Source organism: Daphnia magna, linkage group LG7, assembly GCF_020631705.1.
Source record: "Daphnia magna isolate NIES linkage group LG7, ASM2063170v1.1, whole genome shotgun sequence".
NCBI lineage: Eukaryota > Metazoa > Arthropoda > Branchiopoda > Diplostraca > Daphniidae > Daphnia > Daphnia magna.
In genome coordinates this window covers 5,843,909-5,858,134 of record NC_059188.1, presented here as the reverse complement: position 1 = coordinate 5,858,134, position 14,226 = coordinate 5,843,909, and the positions used below count along the sequence as shown (strand labels likewise).

Below are 14,226 nucleotides of genomic sequence, written 5' to 3'. Positions count from 1 at the left end.
CCATGGAAGAATATCAACTCTTAAAGACAGTAACATAGGTTGCCCTAGCAATTTAGCAACTGTTTGCAGTTGCAGAAATCACAGACTGGAGTTTTTCAAAGCACTTGATTAATTGACATCACTGCATAAATCGAAGACAACTGCAGCGCCCTTTCAGGTATAAGACCGCCTCATTATGCGATAAACTCTGATTAAAAGATCACCATTTGGTTGAACGGCTTTTTATCTGTGGTCCTGCTTTCAATGGGAACGAACGCTTCAGAGGCAGCTAATTCCAAGCGAACCGTTCCCTAACTATAGACTGTTCCTTGATGCAGGCACTTTTATGTGCCCTCCTCTCGGCCCTATCTTTGTGAATTGCGATGTGGTAATCTAGTTATCGGTAAGAAGCCATATCATCCCAAAACTAAACAAACAATGTCTTGCGGTAAGTTCTTTTTTCCCTATTTGTTTCCCGGATCTGCAATTGTACTTGTGAGCACGGGGGCGATATACTCGAGATTAAGAGATCCTGAGAGCCGACTACCCAGCCGGTCGCAGCAGCTTAAATTGCTAGGGTACGGAACTACGACATCGACCAGGTTGCAGTACAGGGAGTGAACGGGAAACGAACCTTAGAATCGAGGTCAACGAAAAAACCAGGGAAAGAAAATCAGATTCGCCATTTTTCGCAAGGGTGAGAAGTCCAGGGAGAGCGAGGTGCAGTTAGGGTAAGCAAGTTGAGATCGGGAAGTCGTCCTTGTGAGAACGCAGGATCAAACGGGGGAGTTCAAAGGTAGTCGAGAGATCCGGGAAGACGGCAAACAGAATTCAGCGACGAGTCAGGGTATGTCGGTAGACGACCGTATGGGCAGAATGGAGAAGATGCTTGAAGAACTAATCAGGGTGATGTAGAAGCAGAGAAGAAAGATTCATCGATTTCTGGAGCGGCGTGGCGATCAGCTAACATTAGAGTAACTGTTTTTGGTCACGTGTTTTATTGTGTTATCCTCTTGGTTTTGTTCGTTAGGAAATGTAGTATCCAGTAAGAAAAGTTTACCTACAATCGAGGACAACTCCGGCTGGGGGAGGGGTAATGTCACTCAGTCGTTCACCGCGCTAACGTATAAGTGGGCAAAGCCAGCACTAATATCTAGGACGCCGATACATAGGGCAGCCGGATACTATTCCGGGGGGGTCTGGTTCATTGGCTAAGTTAGCGAGTGTAGATCTGTTAAGATGTTTCTCATTAGCTTATAAATTCTGGTTAAGGAATTTTTGGATTAGTGAGTGCACTGATCAGAGCGATGCACTGATGCATTCGCTAAACGCAGCAGAATTAGTCAATGCACTAGCTAATCCTCACTCCATTAGTGAGAAGTACCGATTGCCAGTACCAGTTGCCAGTGTCGGCCCGTGTGGGTTTTTCCTGATAATTCATATAATTATCGAGAAAAAGAAGAAAAAAAAAAAAAAAATGGTTGCGCTAAGCACTTACTTGAATGACATGCTAGTATCCTCCAGACCTGCCCCGATGGAGATCATATTGCTGTGCTATATGATTCCCATCGTGACATCAGCTGAAAGCTCTTACCTCTCTATTCAGTCTTGCATGGGAATGGTAGGCTAAATTCCATATCAACGCCAGACATTTCGAGTGGTAATCGCTTACAGACTCATGGTACTAGCAATCCCATCGTTGGGACTTGGGAGGGTGCCATACCCAGTCATTTCAAGTGCCGCTACATTTAGAAATGCACATGATCATTATATACCATAAGTTTGAGGCACCAAACCCCGTTGACGGTTGACAATGCAATCGTGCATTTTTGCTTCGTTGAAGTAACTCTCATTTAAATTCAGAAAAATTATTACGCAATGTCATAAATGAACATTATCGGGAATATAGTGACGAACATCCTTCAACGTTGTTATTCAATAAAATACTTAATGAAGTGTGGAATGAAGTCGAGATAACAGAGAGATTTGGGAGCGAGCAATCGTCTGTATTTCCTAGCCAACACTCTGTCCCACACTGCCCTTTGCCTCGCCTCAGTCTGGGGGCGGGGGCAACATTACCAAGTCACATCATGTCTTTTTTTTCCTTCTGGGTTTACGCAGAGTCATAGAACCCTGGTTGGTTCACGACATGGGGGGAATCGTCTGTCGTTGTGTAGTAATAGCAGTCAGAGCCTCCAGCGGGTGTGTGATAAGTGCACCAATCAGGAAACACGTTTGAAAACTTCAACAGCCAATCACAACAGTGATAAAGGAAACGAACAGAGCAGACGATACCAGAAAAATTGAAGCTCGAATAGAAACACTGACAATGGCCGTTGAATAACTCAGTTTCTCTCGATAGATGACTCTGATTCTAGTTTCCACCACTGTGCCCCACCCCAAAACCGTCGAAATTTTAGACATTCAGACCAACAAAACGCGGTATAGGGATTCCTCTCAGCGTGAACCAACCAGGGTTCTATGACTCTGGTTTGGGAACTTTCTGATTTACAAATTGCTGAATGCACGCGAGTAGAGAGTGAAAGGGGAGATAGGAAAAACAAACAAAACCGACAAAGACACAACAGCAACCAAACCAAAAAGGCAAAAACACGGTAAAGGAGTACCACACAAATAATACTGCCATAATAAAACCACTGAAACTGCAAGAAAACAAATGAATGTTGGGAAAAGAGAAAAACTAAAGTATTTTTTTTCATCCTTATGCGCACCGAACGGCGGGGCGCTGCGCTGGGACCAGTGTTTCGGATCTTTTTTTTTTGGCCTGAAGATCAGATACCGATAGGTGGTCAACTACAATCCTAAAGATAAGATCAGATAGTCAAAATAAGTGCTGAAAAAAAAAATAGAAGATTCTATCTACAAAAATACCGATCAGATACTTTTTTTTCATATTTTTTTTACCCCTGAAGATCAATTAAGATCAGATAAGATACTTGCACGTCCTCTGCCACCAACCATGTTAATGTCCTAGAAAATATTGTATATATTACTCACAAGTCGCAATACAATACAACCAAGGGCATCAACAAATACATACCGTCACCAGATGTAACGTAAACAGTGATATATGCAGAAATGAAATGAAGATCCTGGATGACAAGAGGAATAGATATAGCAAATAAATATTAAGCATACAACAGAGCGAAAAATACCTGTTTGAACAGACAAATGCTTTTCCTAGACAGGACACTTGAACAATTATGTCACCTACGGTGCTGCCCTCATCGGGTAGGGCTGTAGGAGGCAAGGGCCTTCTAAGTCGTCGTCGGGTATTCTCGTTTTGTTTTTGGCAGTCTTGTCTTTTTTGTAACCAAGTTACCTCGTCAGTCCATTCAATTTTTACGTTTTGATTTTCCCTACCCCGTCTTAAAGAAAGTTCGTCCTTACGTTTGTCCTCTACGTTTTGTTACGGTACAGTAGTACCTGCCCTCTTGTGTACGGTGTGTACTTAAGAGCTATCTATCCCCCCGGGCAGTTTCCCTAGTGTCTTAACTGTGTATGTGTAAAAGGGGGTGTGTCGTTAAAGGGCGGAAGGTGACAAGTTCGGAAAAGAGACGTCTTTTTCGGGGGGACTTGAAGCTGAACGCTGACGACATATACAAGTCAAAGTGACGTGTAAAATACAAAGTCTCGAAACCCAACTCTCCGTGTGTTTTAATGAGTTTGAGGAGAGAGGGGCTTATTGGAAGGTACGCCCATAACATTTGGTGTCAGGAGTGTAGAGCAAAATGGCTCAGGTAATTCACGTCTCTATCTGTATATATCTATGCCATCTTTCAAGTTAAACCATTTCTTTCTCTCTTCACCTGTTCTAATATTGGTTTGAATAATTGTACGATTCTCAACTCATTTATTGACGGGTTGTCAAATAAGTTGTCAATCTAATCTTGTTGTAGAGTGTGTAATGTGTATTGACGAGACAGCGCTTTTGTGGCAATGTCGGTGAGTGGCGAGGTGCTTTGTATCTCATTTCTATAGTATATGTCTGACGCAAATACCGACGATGGCCCGAGATCTCGTATTCCGAGGCCCCGTCCAACAACTATCCCATTTCAGGTAAACACCCGTAGTACTAGGTACGGTGAGGGAGGCGGTTCTCGGCGGTTGGAAACAAGTGAGCAGCCGGTATTCGATACACCAGTAGTAGCTCATATCAGTCGATCCCCGAATGGTCGACTACAGATACAATTACCAGATACAGCCACAGCTCAAGCTCGTGTTCAGCCGTCGTCCAGCATGGCGAATGTCCAGGATCTGGTTGACGCTATTGCGTTACTAACAGCCCAGTTTAGAGACCAACAGGCGCAACAAAACACCAACAACGCCGCGGTACAACAGCAGCTTCAACAGGCCCTCATAGCAACAAACGACCTATAGTAACAGCTCTGGCTGGAGCTGCTGGAGGAGGTGGTGCTGGTGGAGGTGGTGCTGGTGGAGGTGGTGGTGGTGGAGGCGGGGGTGGTGCAGCCCGTGTAAAAATTGATAATTGTATTATTGAGTCTTTCCCCAAATTTACAGGCGGCCCAGACGAATTGCCAGATGAGTTCGTGGCAAGAGTGGTGGTATTGGCAACAACGGAAGGATGGGACGATGGCCAGAGGATTCAGGTCGCGGTACGACGATTAGGCCCAAGCGTAGCAGATTGGCACGTTCGTGTTGGTAATACACACGCAGCATGGAACGATTGGTCAGCAGCATTCAGGACGGCATTCGCAACAAAGATTTCTCTCACCGACTGGACGAGCAAGATGGTGGCCAGAGTGCAACAGCCAGGCGAATCTGTTATGCAATATGCAATGGCCAAAGAAAAGCTGTTAGCTACGGCTCCTGTCGCGTTGACCGACCAGCAAAAAGTGCAAGCGCTCACTGAAGGTCTACGCTCATGGCAATATCAGGCGGCCGTTATGAGTACGAATCCAGCCAACGTTGCAGCATTCTACACGGCGTGCAATAATCTGTATACTAGCCTAGCCGCACCAGCAGCGGAGAAGCCCTCAAAATCGGCCGATCCAGTCGACCCATCAGCTGCGCTAGACGCAGTTGCAAGCCGGTCAGTGAATGACTTGGCCGCCCGATTAGAAAAAAATTGTCATTAGCAAGAGTGAACGAGTCAGTGGATATGGCGCCGGCGGCGGGGCGGCAGGCCTACCTCACGGAGGTGAGACAGCTGGACGAGGACGGGGCAGTGGAGGAACGACAGCAGCACCGGCCGTGCGATTTGTTCCGGTGAGTGATCGAAAATGTTTCAATTGTGACGTAAAAGGTAATCTCGCTAAGGACTGCCCATCTCCAAAAAAGTAACACTGCCGTTGGGCGCGGGGCTGATTCTAACTGGATATCGCAAATCACCCCACAGTGCCCCCCTCCCAGTTATCAAAGTGTTTATTGAAGGAATTGGTGAGGTAGTAGCGTTGGTAAACTCTGGTGGAAGTTCGAGTGCCATCCGGCGCAGCCTTGCAAAAAAGTTGGACAAGTGTGTTGGACCTAGTGTTAACTTTCGCGGTTCGGACAACAGTACCGTTGAAATCGATTCATTTGTGAATATGTTTGTGACGTGGGAAGGTAGGAAAACCGTGGTTGAAAGAGTGGCAACAGTGAAACATCCTCCCTTTTCTGTCATACTTGGCGTAGACTGGATCATAGCTAGAAAAACGGATCGAATTGTACAAAAAGAAAAATTGGTGCCAGTTTCGAAGCCGGAAACAGCTGAAGTGTTGACCACCAGGAAAACACCAGAGAAGATAAGTAGCAAATCGGTGCGATTCGGGGAAGTGCGGGTTACAGTTTTTGATCGAAGAAAGGCCGCCGTAGATTCGAAAGTCAGTGAACACGCCTATCAGTGTGGTGATGAAGAGGAACCGTGGGACATAACGGACGAGCTAATAGCCTCCTTCCAAGAGGAAGGGAGGTATCGCAAGAAAAGAGGTGGCCAGTCTGCAAAAATTTTGCGTCGCACGGCAATCCCAGTAGATTCACTGAAAATCGTAGCATGTAGAGTAGGCTCAAAACAAACGGGAACTCTGTTAGTGTGTCCGATCCCTTGTTCTTTTCCTGGGAAGAAATTTTGTGTGCCCTCTTATCTAGTCAGCATTAAGAAGGGCATAGTAAGTGTGCCCGTCCTCAATCTTAGTACGGAAACACTTCATCTAAAAGCACGAGACTGGCTGACCGAGATCGAGTGTGCTTATGATGCGCAGGTTCAACTAGTGGAAGACCAGGGTTCTTTGGAAAACGAAGAGGAGGAAAAAACATCGTCGGGAGAGTCTCTAATGTGTGCTGCTGTACACTGGAAGGAGCGGTGGGCCGCGATAAAAGAAGGAATTCAATTAGGAAGCGGACTCAACGAAGAACAGCGCCTGAGGGTGCTGGACGTTGTGTCCAAACATATAAAGTGTTTTCCCACTGATGGTAAGCTTGGCTCTACATCGCTAGTGGAGTTTTCGATCTACACCGGAGATGCAAAGCCGCAGCGCTCAAACCCAATTCGAGCGTCGTACAGTGAACGGAAAATTATCGCTCAAAAGGTGGAAGAATTTGTGCGTAAAGGTCTGGCACGGCCATCTACAAGCCCCTGGGCCGCAAGCGTCGTCCTTGTGAAGAAAAAGGATCAAAATTTCCGCTTCTGTGTTGACTTTCGGAGAATAAATAGTGTGAGTAAAAGGGACGTCTACCCACTCCCGCGTATTGATGACGTTCTAGACCGATTGGCAGGAGCAAAGTGGTTTGCCAGTATCGATCTCCTCAGCAGATACTACCAGATCCCGGTGGCCGAAAAGGATAGAGAAAAGACCGCATTCATCACACCGGACGGTCGGTTTGAGTTTACAAGAATGCCGCAAGCAGTTCATAATGGTCCAGCGTGCTTCCAGCGCTTAATGGATAGAGTATTACGACATCTGAAGTGGTCCATGTGTCTTGTCTACTTAGATGACTGTCTAGTATTTGGCTCCAACTTTGACGAATTTTTGGAGCGACTTCATCTCGTCTTAACAGCCATCGGTGACGCCAGCCTCATTATCAACCCTAAGAAGTGTGTGTTTGCGACGGATAGTGTTTTTCACCTCGGTCACGTCATCGACGGCGAAGGAATACGGCCCAATCCTGAAAAAGTCAGTTCCCTCTCCAGAATGGCGGTGAAAAGCGTGAAAACGCTGCGAAGTTTTATCGGTGTTGCCTTATTTTTCCGAAAGTTTGTTCCAGGGTTTTCAGTCGTCGCTCAACCTTTGTTTAAATTGTTAAAGAAGAATGTACCGTGGAGCTGGGGCACCGAACAAGAGGAAGCAAAGAAGAAACTGGTCGAGTTACTAACAACGGCCCCAGTCCTGGCTCACTACAATGAAGATATAGAGGTGGTGGTTCAAACCGACGCGAGTCAGGAGGGTCTGGGAGCGGTGCTGCTTCAAGACGGCGGGGACTGGCCACGGCCGATTTCTTATATCAGTCGGGGCCTGAACGATGTTGAAAAGAGGCAGCATTGCAACGAACTCGAATGCCTTGCATTGGTCTGGGCGCTGGAGAAATTCAGACCGTATGTATATGGTAAGAAGTTTAAGATAGAAACAGACAGCTCAGCTGTCAAGTAGTTGTTAAGTAAAAAGGAAGTGGAGAAATTTGGTCGTTGGGTTCTTGCTCTGCAAGAGTATGATTTTGAGGTGTGTCACATTCGAGGAAAAGCGAACCCAGTGGCCGACGGTCTGTCAAGAAACCCTCTAGTTGAAACAACAGACGGTTTTCCCACGATCAGTCAAATGTGTTCATTTGTTTGTAAAGTCGAATTGCCTACCGGCCTAGAAAACAAGGAGTTGAGATTCCAACAAAAAGTGGATCCTCAACTTCGTTTATTTTTTTTTGTGTAAAACTAACAAACAAAAATTCTCTAAATATATCTTTCTTCAAAATGGTGTGTTGTATAGGAAGACGAAATTTGGTTTTTGTATGTGTGTCCCCAATACCCTGCGCAATACTGTTCTACATTTTTGTCATGATGTTCCAGCTTCCGGCCATATGGGAGTAGAAAAAACTTTAGCGAGAGTGTTGCAAAGGTATTGGTGGCCCCGTGTAACTGTCGACGTGCGTAAATATGTTCTTTATGTTCTTTCCAGTCTTTTCTGTTAATTACATAAGCACCAGACCGGTACGCCGTTCGGCCTTCTTCAGCCGATTGCACCACCAACAAGTTGCTTCGAATCCATCGTAATAGACCATCTTGGACCTTTCAAGTTAACTGAAGAAGGTAATCAGCACATCATTGTCGCAATCGATGCTCTGAGCAAGTATGTTGAGCTCGAGGCTGTGCCGGACACTGCGGCAGCAAATGCGGTTAGATTTCTGAACAACAATATTGTCCATCGATTTGGTACACCGGTCCGTATTGTGTCAGATCAAGGAACGGCATACATGGCAAAGGAAGTAGCTGACGCACTGGAGGAATGGAAGACTGGAGGAGTGGATGTCTTGCAACCGGAGAGCATCCGCAGACGTCGGGATTAGTTGAACGAGCCAACCGGACGCTTACCTTGGCCTTGGCGGCGTATGTAAACACGGAACACAACGACTGGGACAAACATTTAAGAGAAGCAGCGTACGCAATCAATACTGCTAAACAAAGCACTACTGAGAAGATGCCATTTGAACTTGTGTTTGGTCGAGTGCCGAGGACGCCGTTGAAAAATTCTTTATCACGGCCAACAGACCGGCCACAGTCGTTTTATGAGTTCTGGTTGCGAGTGGAGGAGATGCGCAAGGAAGTGTATATGCGTATCATAAAAAAACAATCCAGAACCAAAGCGCTTGTGGATTTGCGCCAGTGAGTTATGCAGCCACTTCAACTCTGAGAGTTTGTCCTAGTGCGTCGAAAGGCGAAAAAGAAGGAAAAGACCAGAAAATTTTTGCCAAAATTTACTGGGCCTTTTCAAGTAACAACGTAAACAAGTAAAATCAGGTGACAACGTCTGCGAAACAACATATCTAGTTGAAGACCCCCCAGGAAGAAGAACAGTGAGGAAGTTCCGTCGCTTTAATGCGCATGTGTCACAAATCAGGAAATTTCGACCCAGAGAAGTTGTCTTTGACGAGAGTGAAGAAGAGGAAGAGGTTACAGCGCTAGAACAGTCGCCTGAGCCTGTAATGCCGCCACGACGAGGAAGACGGAAATTGACGACTACTTCGCGGGCGGATTCTCTGCCAGCTAATCCACAACCTTCACCGTTACCCCCTGTCGTCGAGAAGCCGTCAAAAAGCCGTCACAATCCCGCTTGATTTGTCTGATTTTTGTTTTGTTTTTGTTTTCTTTCTCTCGTTCCCACATTTTTCTTTTCATTGGTTTATTCTGGATGATGTCGATTGTGCGCTCGTGTGATGAGTTCAGTTTTGTTAGGAGTTTAGTGCGTGTTTATTGTTATTGTGTTGTTGTGTTTTATTGTTAGTATGTGTCCATTATCATCCATCATCATTAAAAAAATGGTGTTTCGATGTCCATGTATGGCCGATCGAGTCAGGAAAGGCGGAATGTTACGGTACGGTAGTACGTGCCCTCTTGAGTACGGTGTGTACTTAAGAGCTATCTATCCCCCCGGGCAGTTTCCCTAGTGTCTTAACTGTGTATGTGTAAAAGGGGTTGTGTCGTTAAAGGGCGGAAGGTGACAAGTTCGGAAAAGAGACGTCTTTTTCGGGGGGACTTGAAGCTGAACGCTGACGACATATACAAGTCAAAGTGACGTGTAAAACACAAAGTCTCGAAACCCAACTCTCCGTGTGTTTTAATGAGTTTGAGGAGAGAGAGGCTTATTGGAAGGTACGCCCATAACAGTTTTGTCCCCCCGTTTTTCTCACAGAAATAAGTGTGCTTAAATTCCCCCCAAGTAAATTCTCTTATCTTTCTCTGCAACACGCCTGCAAGCACGTCAGGTGCGTTACAAATGGTGCCGACACCCGGGATTTAACGAACACGTGCATTTATCTTGTCATCCTTAGTAAAACGTGTTAAGATTCAGTAAAATTGTCGGGTATTCCCTGTTGCAAGACTTTGGCATACATTTACGCCAGCCTGAAGGCAGAGTCCGGTCTACCACGCGTTGCATATCGTGCGTGGCGTGCACTGGGCATTATTTCTATCACTTTGCCTAATGGCCACTGCCCACGTAAGGTATTTGGTTCAATAACAAGCACTATATCCCCCACAGTAACATTTGGCTGATTTTCGGCCCACTTTCTTCTTTCAGTCAGATGAGGAACGTATTCACGTAGCCATCGATACCAAAAATGTTGAATGATGGCCTTGCTTTGCAGAAATTGCTTTGCGGTTACGTCTACGTTTTCTTCATCTGATAACTTTAGCGGTGTATAAGGACGTGCCCCACCGTGTAGAAAGTTATTCGGTGTGAGTGGATCAGGATCGTCAGGATCCATGCTGAGATGAGTCAGTGGTCTTGAATTGAGCAAGGCGGCAACCTCGGTGACGACGGTTCTTAAGACACGATCAGTGACGAGGCGAGTCCCAATACTGATTTTTATCGCATGTTTGCACGATTGAACCAGTCTTTCCCATACTCCCCCGAAATGGGGCCCATCCGAAGGAGAACAATGCCATTTTATCTGCTGACAGGACATTATGGCCCGGAGTTCGTTGCGTCTTTCTACGAGTTCGTCCAGAGCCTGGCGAAGTTCTTGCTCGGCTGCAACAAGGTTTGTTCCGTTGTCGCTGTAAATTACCTCCGGTTTTTCACGTACACTGACGAACCGGGTGAAGCACAGCAAGAATTCTTCCAGACTGAGTCCATCTGAAGTTTCTAGATGAACAGCCCTGGTGGTTAGACACGTGAAAAGACTGATCCATCGCTTTTTGTGCCTTACACCTCTTCCACCAACACGTACAGTAAGAGGACCGAAGTAATCGATCCCCGTGAAGGCAAAAGCAGGGCGATACGGGGTAAGTCGATGTACTGGAAGCGATGCCATAAGGGGCGGCATTGGCTTCGCCGATCGGCGTTTACAAGGCCCACAATTATTCACGACTGATTTGATGACTTTCCACCCAGAAAGTATCCAGTAACGTGAACGTATACTTGCTAATAACGTCTCAGCTTTCACATGCAAATTTTTCACGTGATGATCCCACACTATCCGTTGAGTCAACAACTGATCTTCTGGTAGCAGAATGGGATGTTCTGCTGAGTAGTCTACCGGGGCGTAGTGGATACGTCCGCCTACCCGTAACTGTCCGACGTCGTCTAAAACTGGCTTGAAAGGACGACGTCAGCGGTAGTTTCAGGTTTTTTCTCAAGGCATAGATTTCTTCCTTGAAAGCTAACGTTTGACGCAAATCGCTAACGAGGTTGACATTTCTAACACCGTTAACTCTCCGACTGTCAGTTTGTCCCCACGTTATCTGGATTGTGTATTTATCACGAATCTCAAACACCAGGCTAGAATTCTCTGAATTCTAAGCAAACTCGAACAGTTCTTTACGCACTGGTCTACGGGATGGTTCTCATCTTCTGATTTTACTGCCAAGATGCGAATCACATTCACGTCACTCTCTTCCGGCTCAGCAATGTCAACCCAATTGTTCCATTCAGATGGATCGAGTTGCAAGAACTGCGGGCCTTGATGAAACTGGAACAACTCGTTTACGTTCTGTGGGTCAATACCACGACTGCACAGGTCAGTAGGATTTTCGACTCCAGCTACATGACGCCACTGCCGACGATTAGTGTTTCTAAGGATTTTGCCAACACGATTGTTCACGAAAACTTCGAATTCGAACGTTCGTGAGTAAATCCAACGTAACACTGTTTGCGGGTCGGTGTGAAACGTAACGTCTTGTTGGTCCATTCCTAGCTCTCGACAAACGGTGAGGGCTATGTTCAGACTTTCAGCTGCTGCTTTAAGTTCCAGCCTAGGAATTGTAAGGCCTTTGACTGGGGTGACGTGGGTTTTCGACATGACGAAAGACAAGTCTATCGAATGGTCTTCATAGACCGAACGGAAATAAGCCACAGCTCCAAACCCTTTTGAACTTGCATCCGTGAATACATGTAACCGCTGCTGCTTACAACTCCCCCAAAGTAAATTCTCTAATCTTTCTCTGCAACGCGCCTGCAAGCACGTCAGGTGCGTTACAAATGGTACCGAAACCCGGGATTTAACGAACACGTGCATTTCTCTTGTCATCCTTAGTAAAACGTGTTAAGATTCAGTAAAATTATCGGGTATTCCCTGTTGCAAGACTTTGGCATACGTTTACGCCAGCTTGAAGGCAGAGCCCGGTCTACCTGTATCGTCACTGTATCTACGTAAATCATCGACATCCGTTTACGTGTGACTACCTCCTTGTCTTTGAACGTTTCTACGTCATGAGTGAAGCCGTAGCAAAAACCGAGAGTATTGAGTCGGGCGGCAATATCTCTATAGAAGACGAAATGAAGCCAGAAGCAGTGAAGAATGAAGGACCCCTCCTCCCAGACAACGATCTCAAGCAGAAACGTGGGAGAAGAAAGGCGGCCCACACGAAGTTAACGAATCAGCTCAGAAAAGCAGTGGCAGATCACAAGATGGGAGCCATCAGACTCAAGAAGTTGCAAGTTGCAGCATGGCGAGACGAATTAATTCGTATCTACGAAGACGTCAAAGATCTTCACCACAAGTATATGGAAAGCTTGCCCGATATTACGGATCCACAACGTCAAGCATGTGAAAAATGGGAGGTACAATTGGACACCGACCACGTGGAAATCCTCAACTTCGCCATTACGTATGCAACGTCGTCTCGTCACTCAGTCAGTTCTATTGGGACGTCAGCTTCAGACATCACGATTAGCACAACGTTATCGCAGAAGAGGTCGGCGCCAACCGATCTTCCCAGACAAAACAGCCAGCTAGACCTGCACCTCCAGAAGCAAATGTTGGAGCTGGAAGTCAAGTTGGAACAGTCAAAGTTCCAAATGGAAGCCAACGCAACGTCAGTCACGAAAACGTTGAGTAAGGCTTTAAAGGGTATGGGTGAGCAACTAGGCAAGCTCATAGACAGCTCCCATGTCAAGTCCACTGAAATCGCCGCCAACACTCAGTTGGTTAAAGACTCACGTAAGACGTTACACGACATGGATCAGAAGATCGAAACGGTTAAGTTAGACTTAAACGCACAGATCGAGGGCCTTCGAACGGAGATTGGTGTCAGCAAGGTACACCTGAGAACGATTCAGGAGCAAGTCATCGACCAAGGAGCACGCATACCTAGCCGACCAAAGACTATATCAGCTAGACAAGACGTTTCCGCCCGGTCTACCTGGAAGTCACTCGAGGCCACGGTACTGCATTGCAGAACTCTGCTTGACGCCGACACGTCCTCACGAGAGCAGCCTTCAAGACCACTGCCTGTCATGCATCCAGCCTGCGGCCCTTCTATTGGGGACGACGCATCTTCGGACACGTCCCCTGAGCACCAGCCTGCTAATGGCAGCTTCAACCATCCTCATGGTGGCTGCTGTAGTCGTCCACGTACCCCGAACTTCACGATCCAGCCGTTTGATGGAAATCCGAAGAATTACGCTCCGTTTAGGGCCGAATTCCGAGCTTTATACGAAAACGAACACAACGGTTCCCCTGTCCTACTGTTTATTCTTGAAGAGTTCCTAACAGAAGGCGTTCGTAACAAAGTCAGTGAATGCCTTACTGATGGTTCCATGTATTTCGTTGTGTTGGAACGTCTCGATTCAGTTAATGGCCGAACCGAGATTATGGACCAGACGTACCTAGATGACCTGCTCCAGATTCCGCCATTGAAGAATCAAGAAGCTGGCAACCTAAAATCCTTCTCGAACCGTCTACATGGTGCAGTGGCGACCCTATCCCAATCCAAGTATGCGCAGGAACTTCACAGCCACACTACCCTGGCTATTGAAGCGAAGCTGCCGGCATACCTAAGGGACAAACGAGATACCTAAGGGAGATGGCGAAAACGTAAGATGGCGGGAGCAGAATTGAACATTCTTGGCCTGGATGATTGGGTAACTTTAAAATCCATGAGTAAACAACATGGTAAAAACGTATTCGAGTCTTTGCCCACGTCGACGTCCAAAAACGTGAGATTCCATGAAAAGGAGCCAGTCAACAGACCCAGCGTTCCTCATGTATCCACCATTGGCCATGTATCGACAACGGAAGGCTCGAAAGTAACGGCATTATCTTCCCCAGCAACCGTGCCTCCAAGGAGCCGACCGCACA

The 14,226-nt window shown here is 46.5% G+C and overlaps 1 protein-coding gene, 1 long non-coding RNA gene and 2 pseudogenes across 2 annotated transcripts; 2 read left to right on the top strand and 2 right to left on the bottom strand.

The window, feature by feature from the left end:
* Nucleotides 1-2,357: 2,357 nt before the first annotated feature.
* LOC116926701 lies at nucleotides 2,358-3,402 on the bottom strand. Its single transcript, XR_004396225.2, has 4 exons — nucleotides 3,156-3,402; nucleotides 3,041-3,092; nucleotides 2,872-2,970; nucleotides 2,358-2,801 (listed from the first exon to the last, which is right to left on the bottom strand). It is a non-coding gene; the product is annotated as an uncharacterized LOC116926701 (long non-coding RNA).
* Nucleotides 3,403-4,150: 748 nt separating this feature from the next.
* Nucleotides 4,151-5,350, top strand: LOC116926622 (annotated as a pseudogene).
* Nucleotides 5,351-5,506: 156 nt separating this feature from the next.
* On the top strand, nucleotides 5,507-7,720 carry LOC123474778 (annotated as a pseudogene).
* A 2,318-nt stretch (nucleotides 7,721-10,038) lies between these two features.
* On the bottom strand, nucleotides 10,039-12,174 carry LOC116926858. The gene is made up of 2 exons (XM_045176689.1): nucleotides 11,482-12,174; nucleotides 10,039-11,241 (listed from the first exon to the last, which is right to left on the bottom strand). Exons 1-2 carry the CDS (start codon nucleotides 12,172-12,174, stop codon nucleotides 10,039-10,041), a joined length of 1,896 nt encoding a protein of 631 aa, XP_045032624.1.
* Between the last annotated feature and the right edge of the window lie 2,052 nt (nucleotides 12,175-14,226).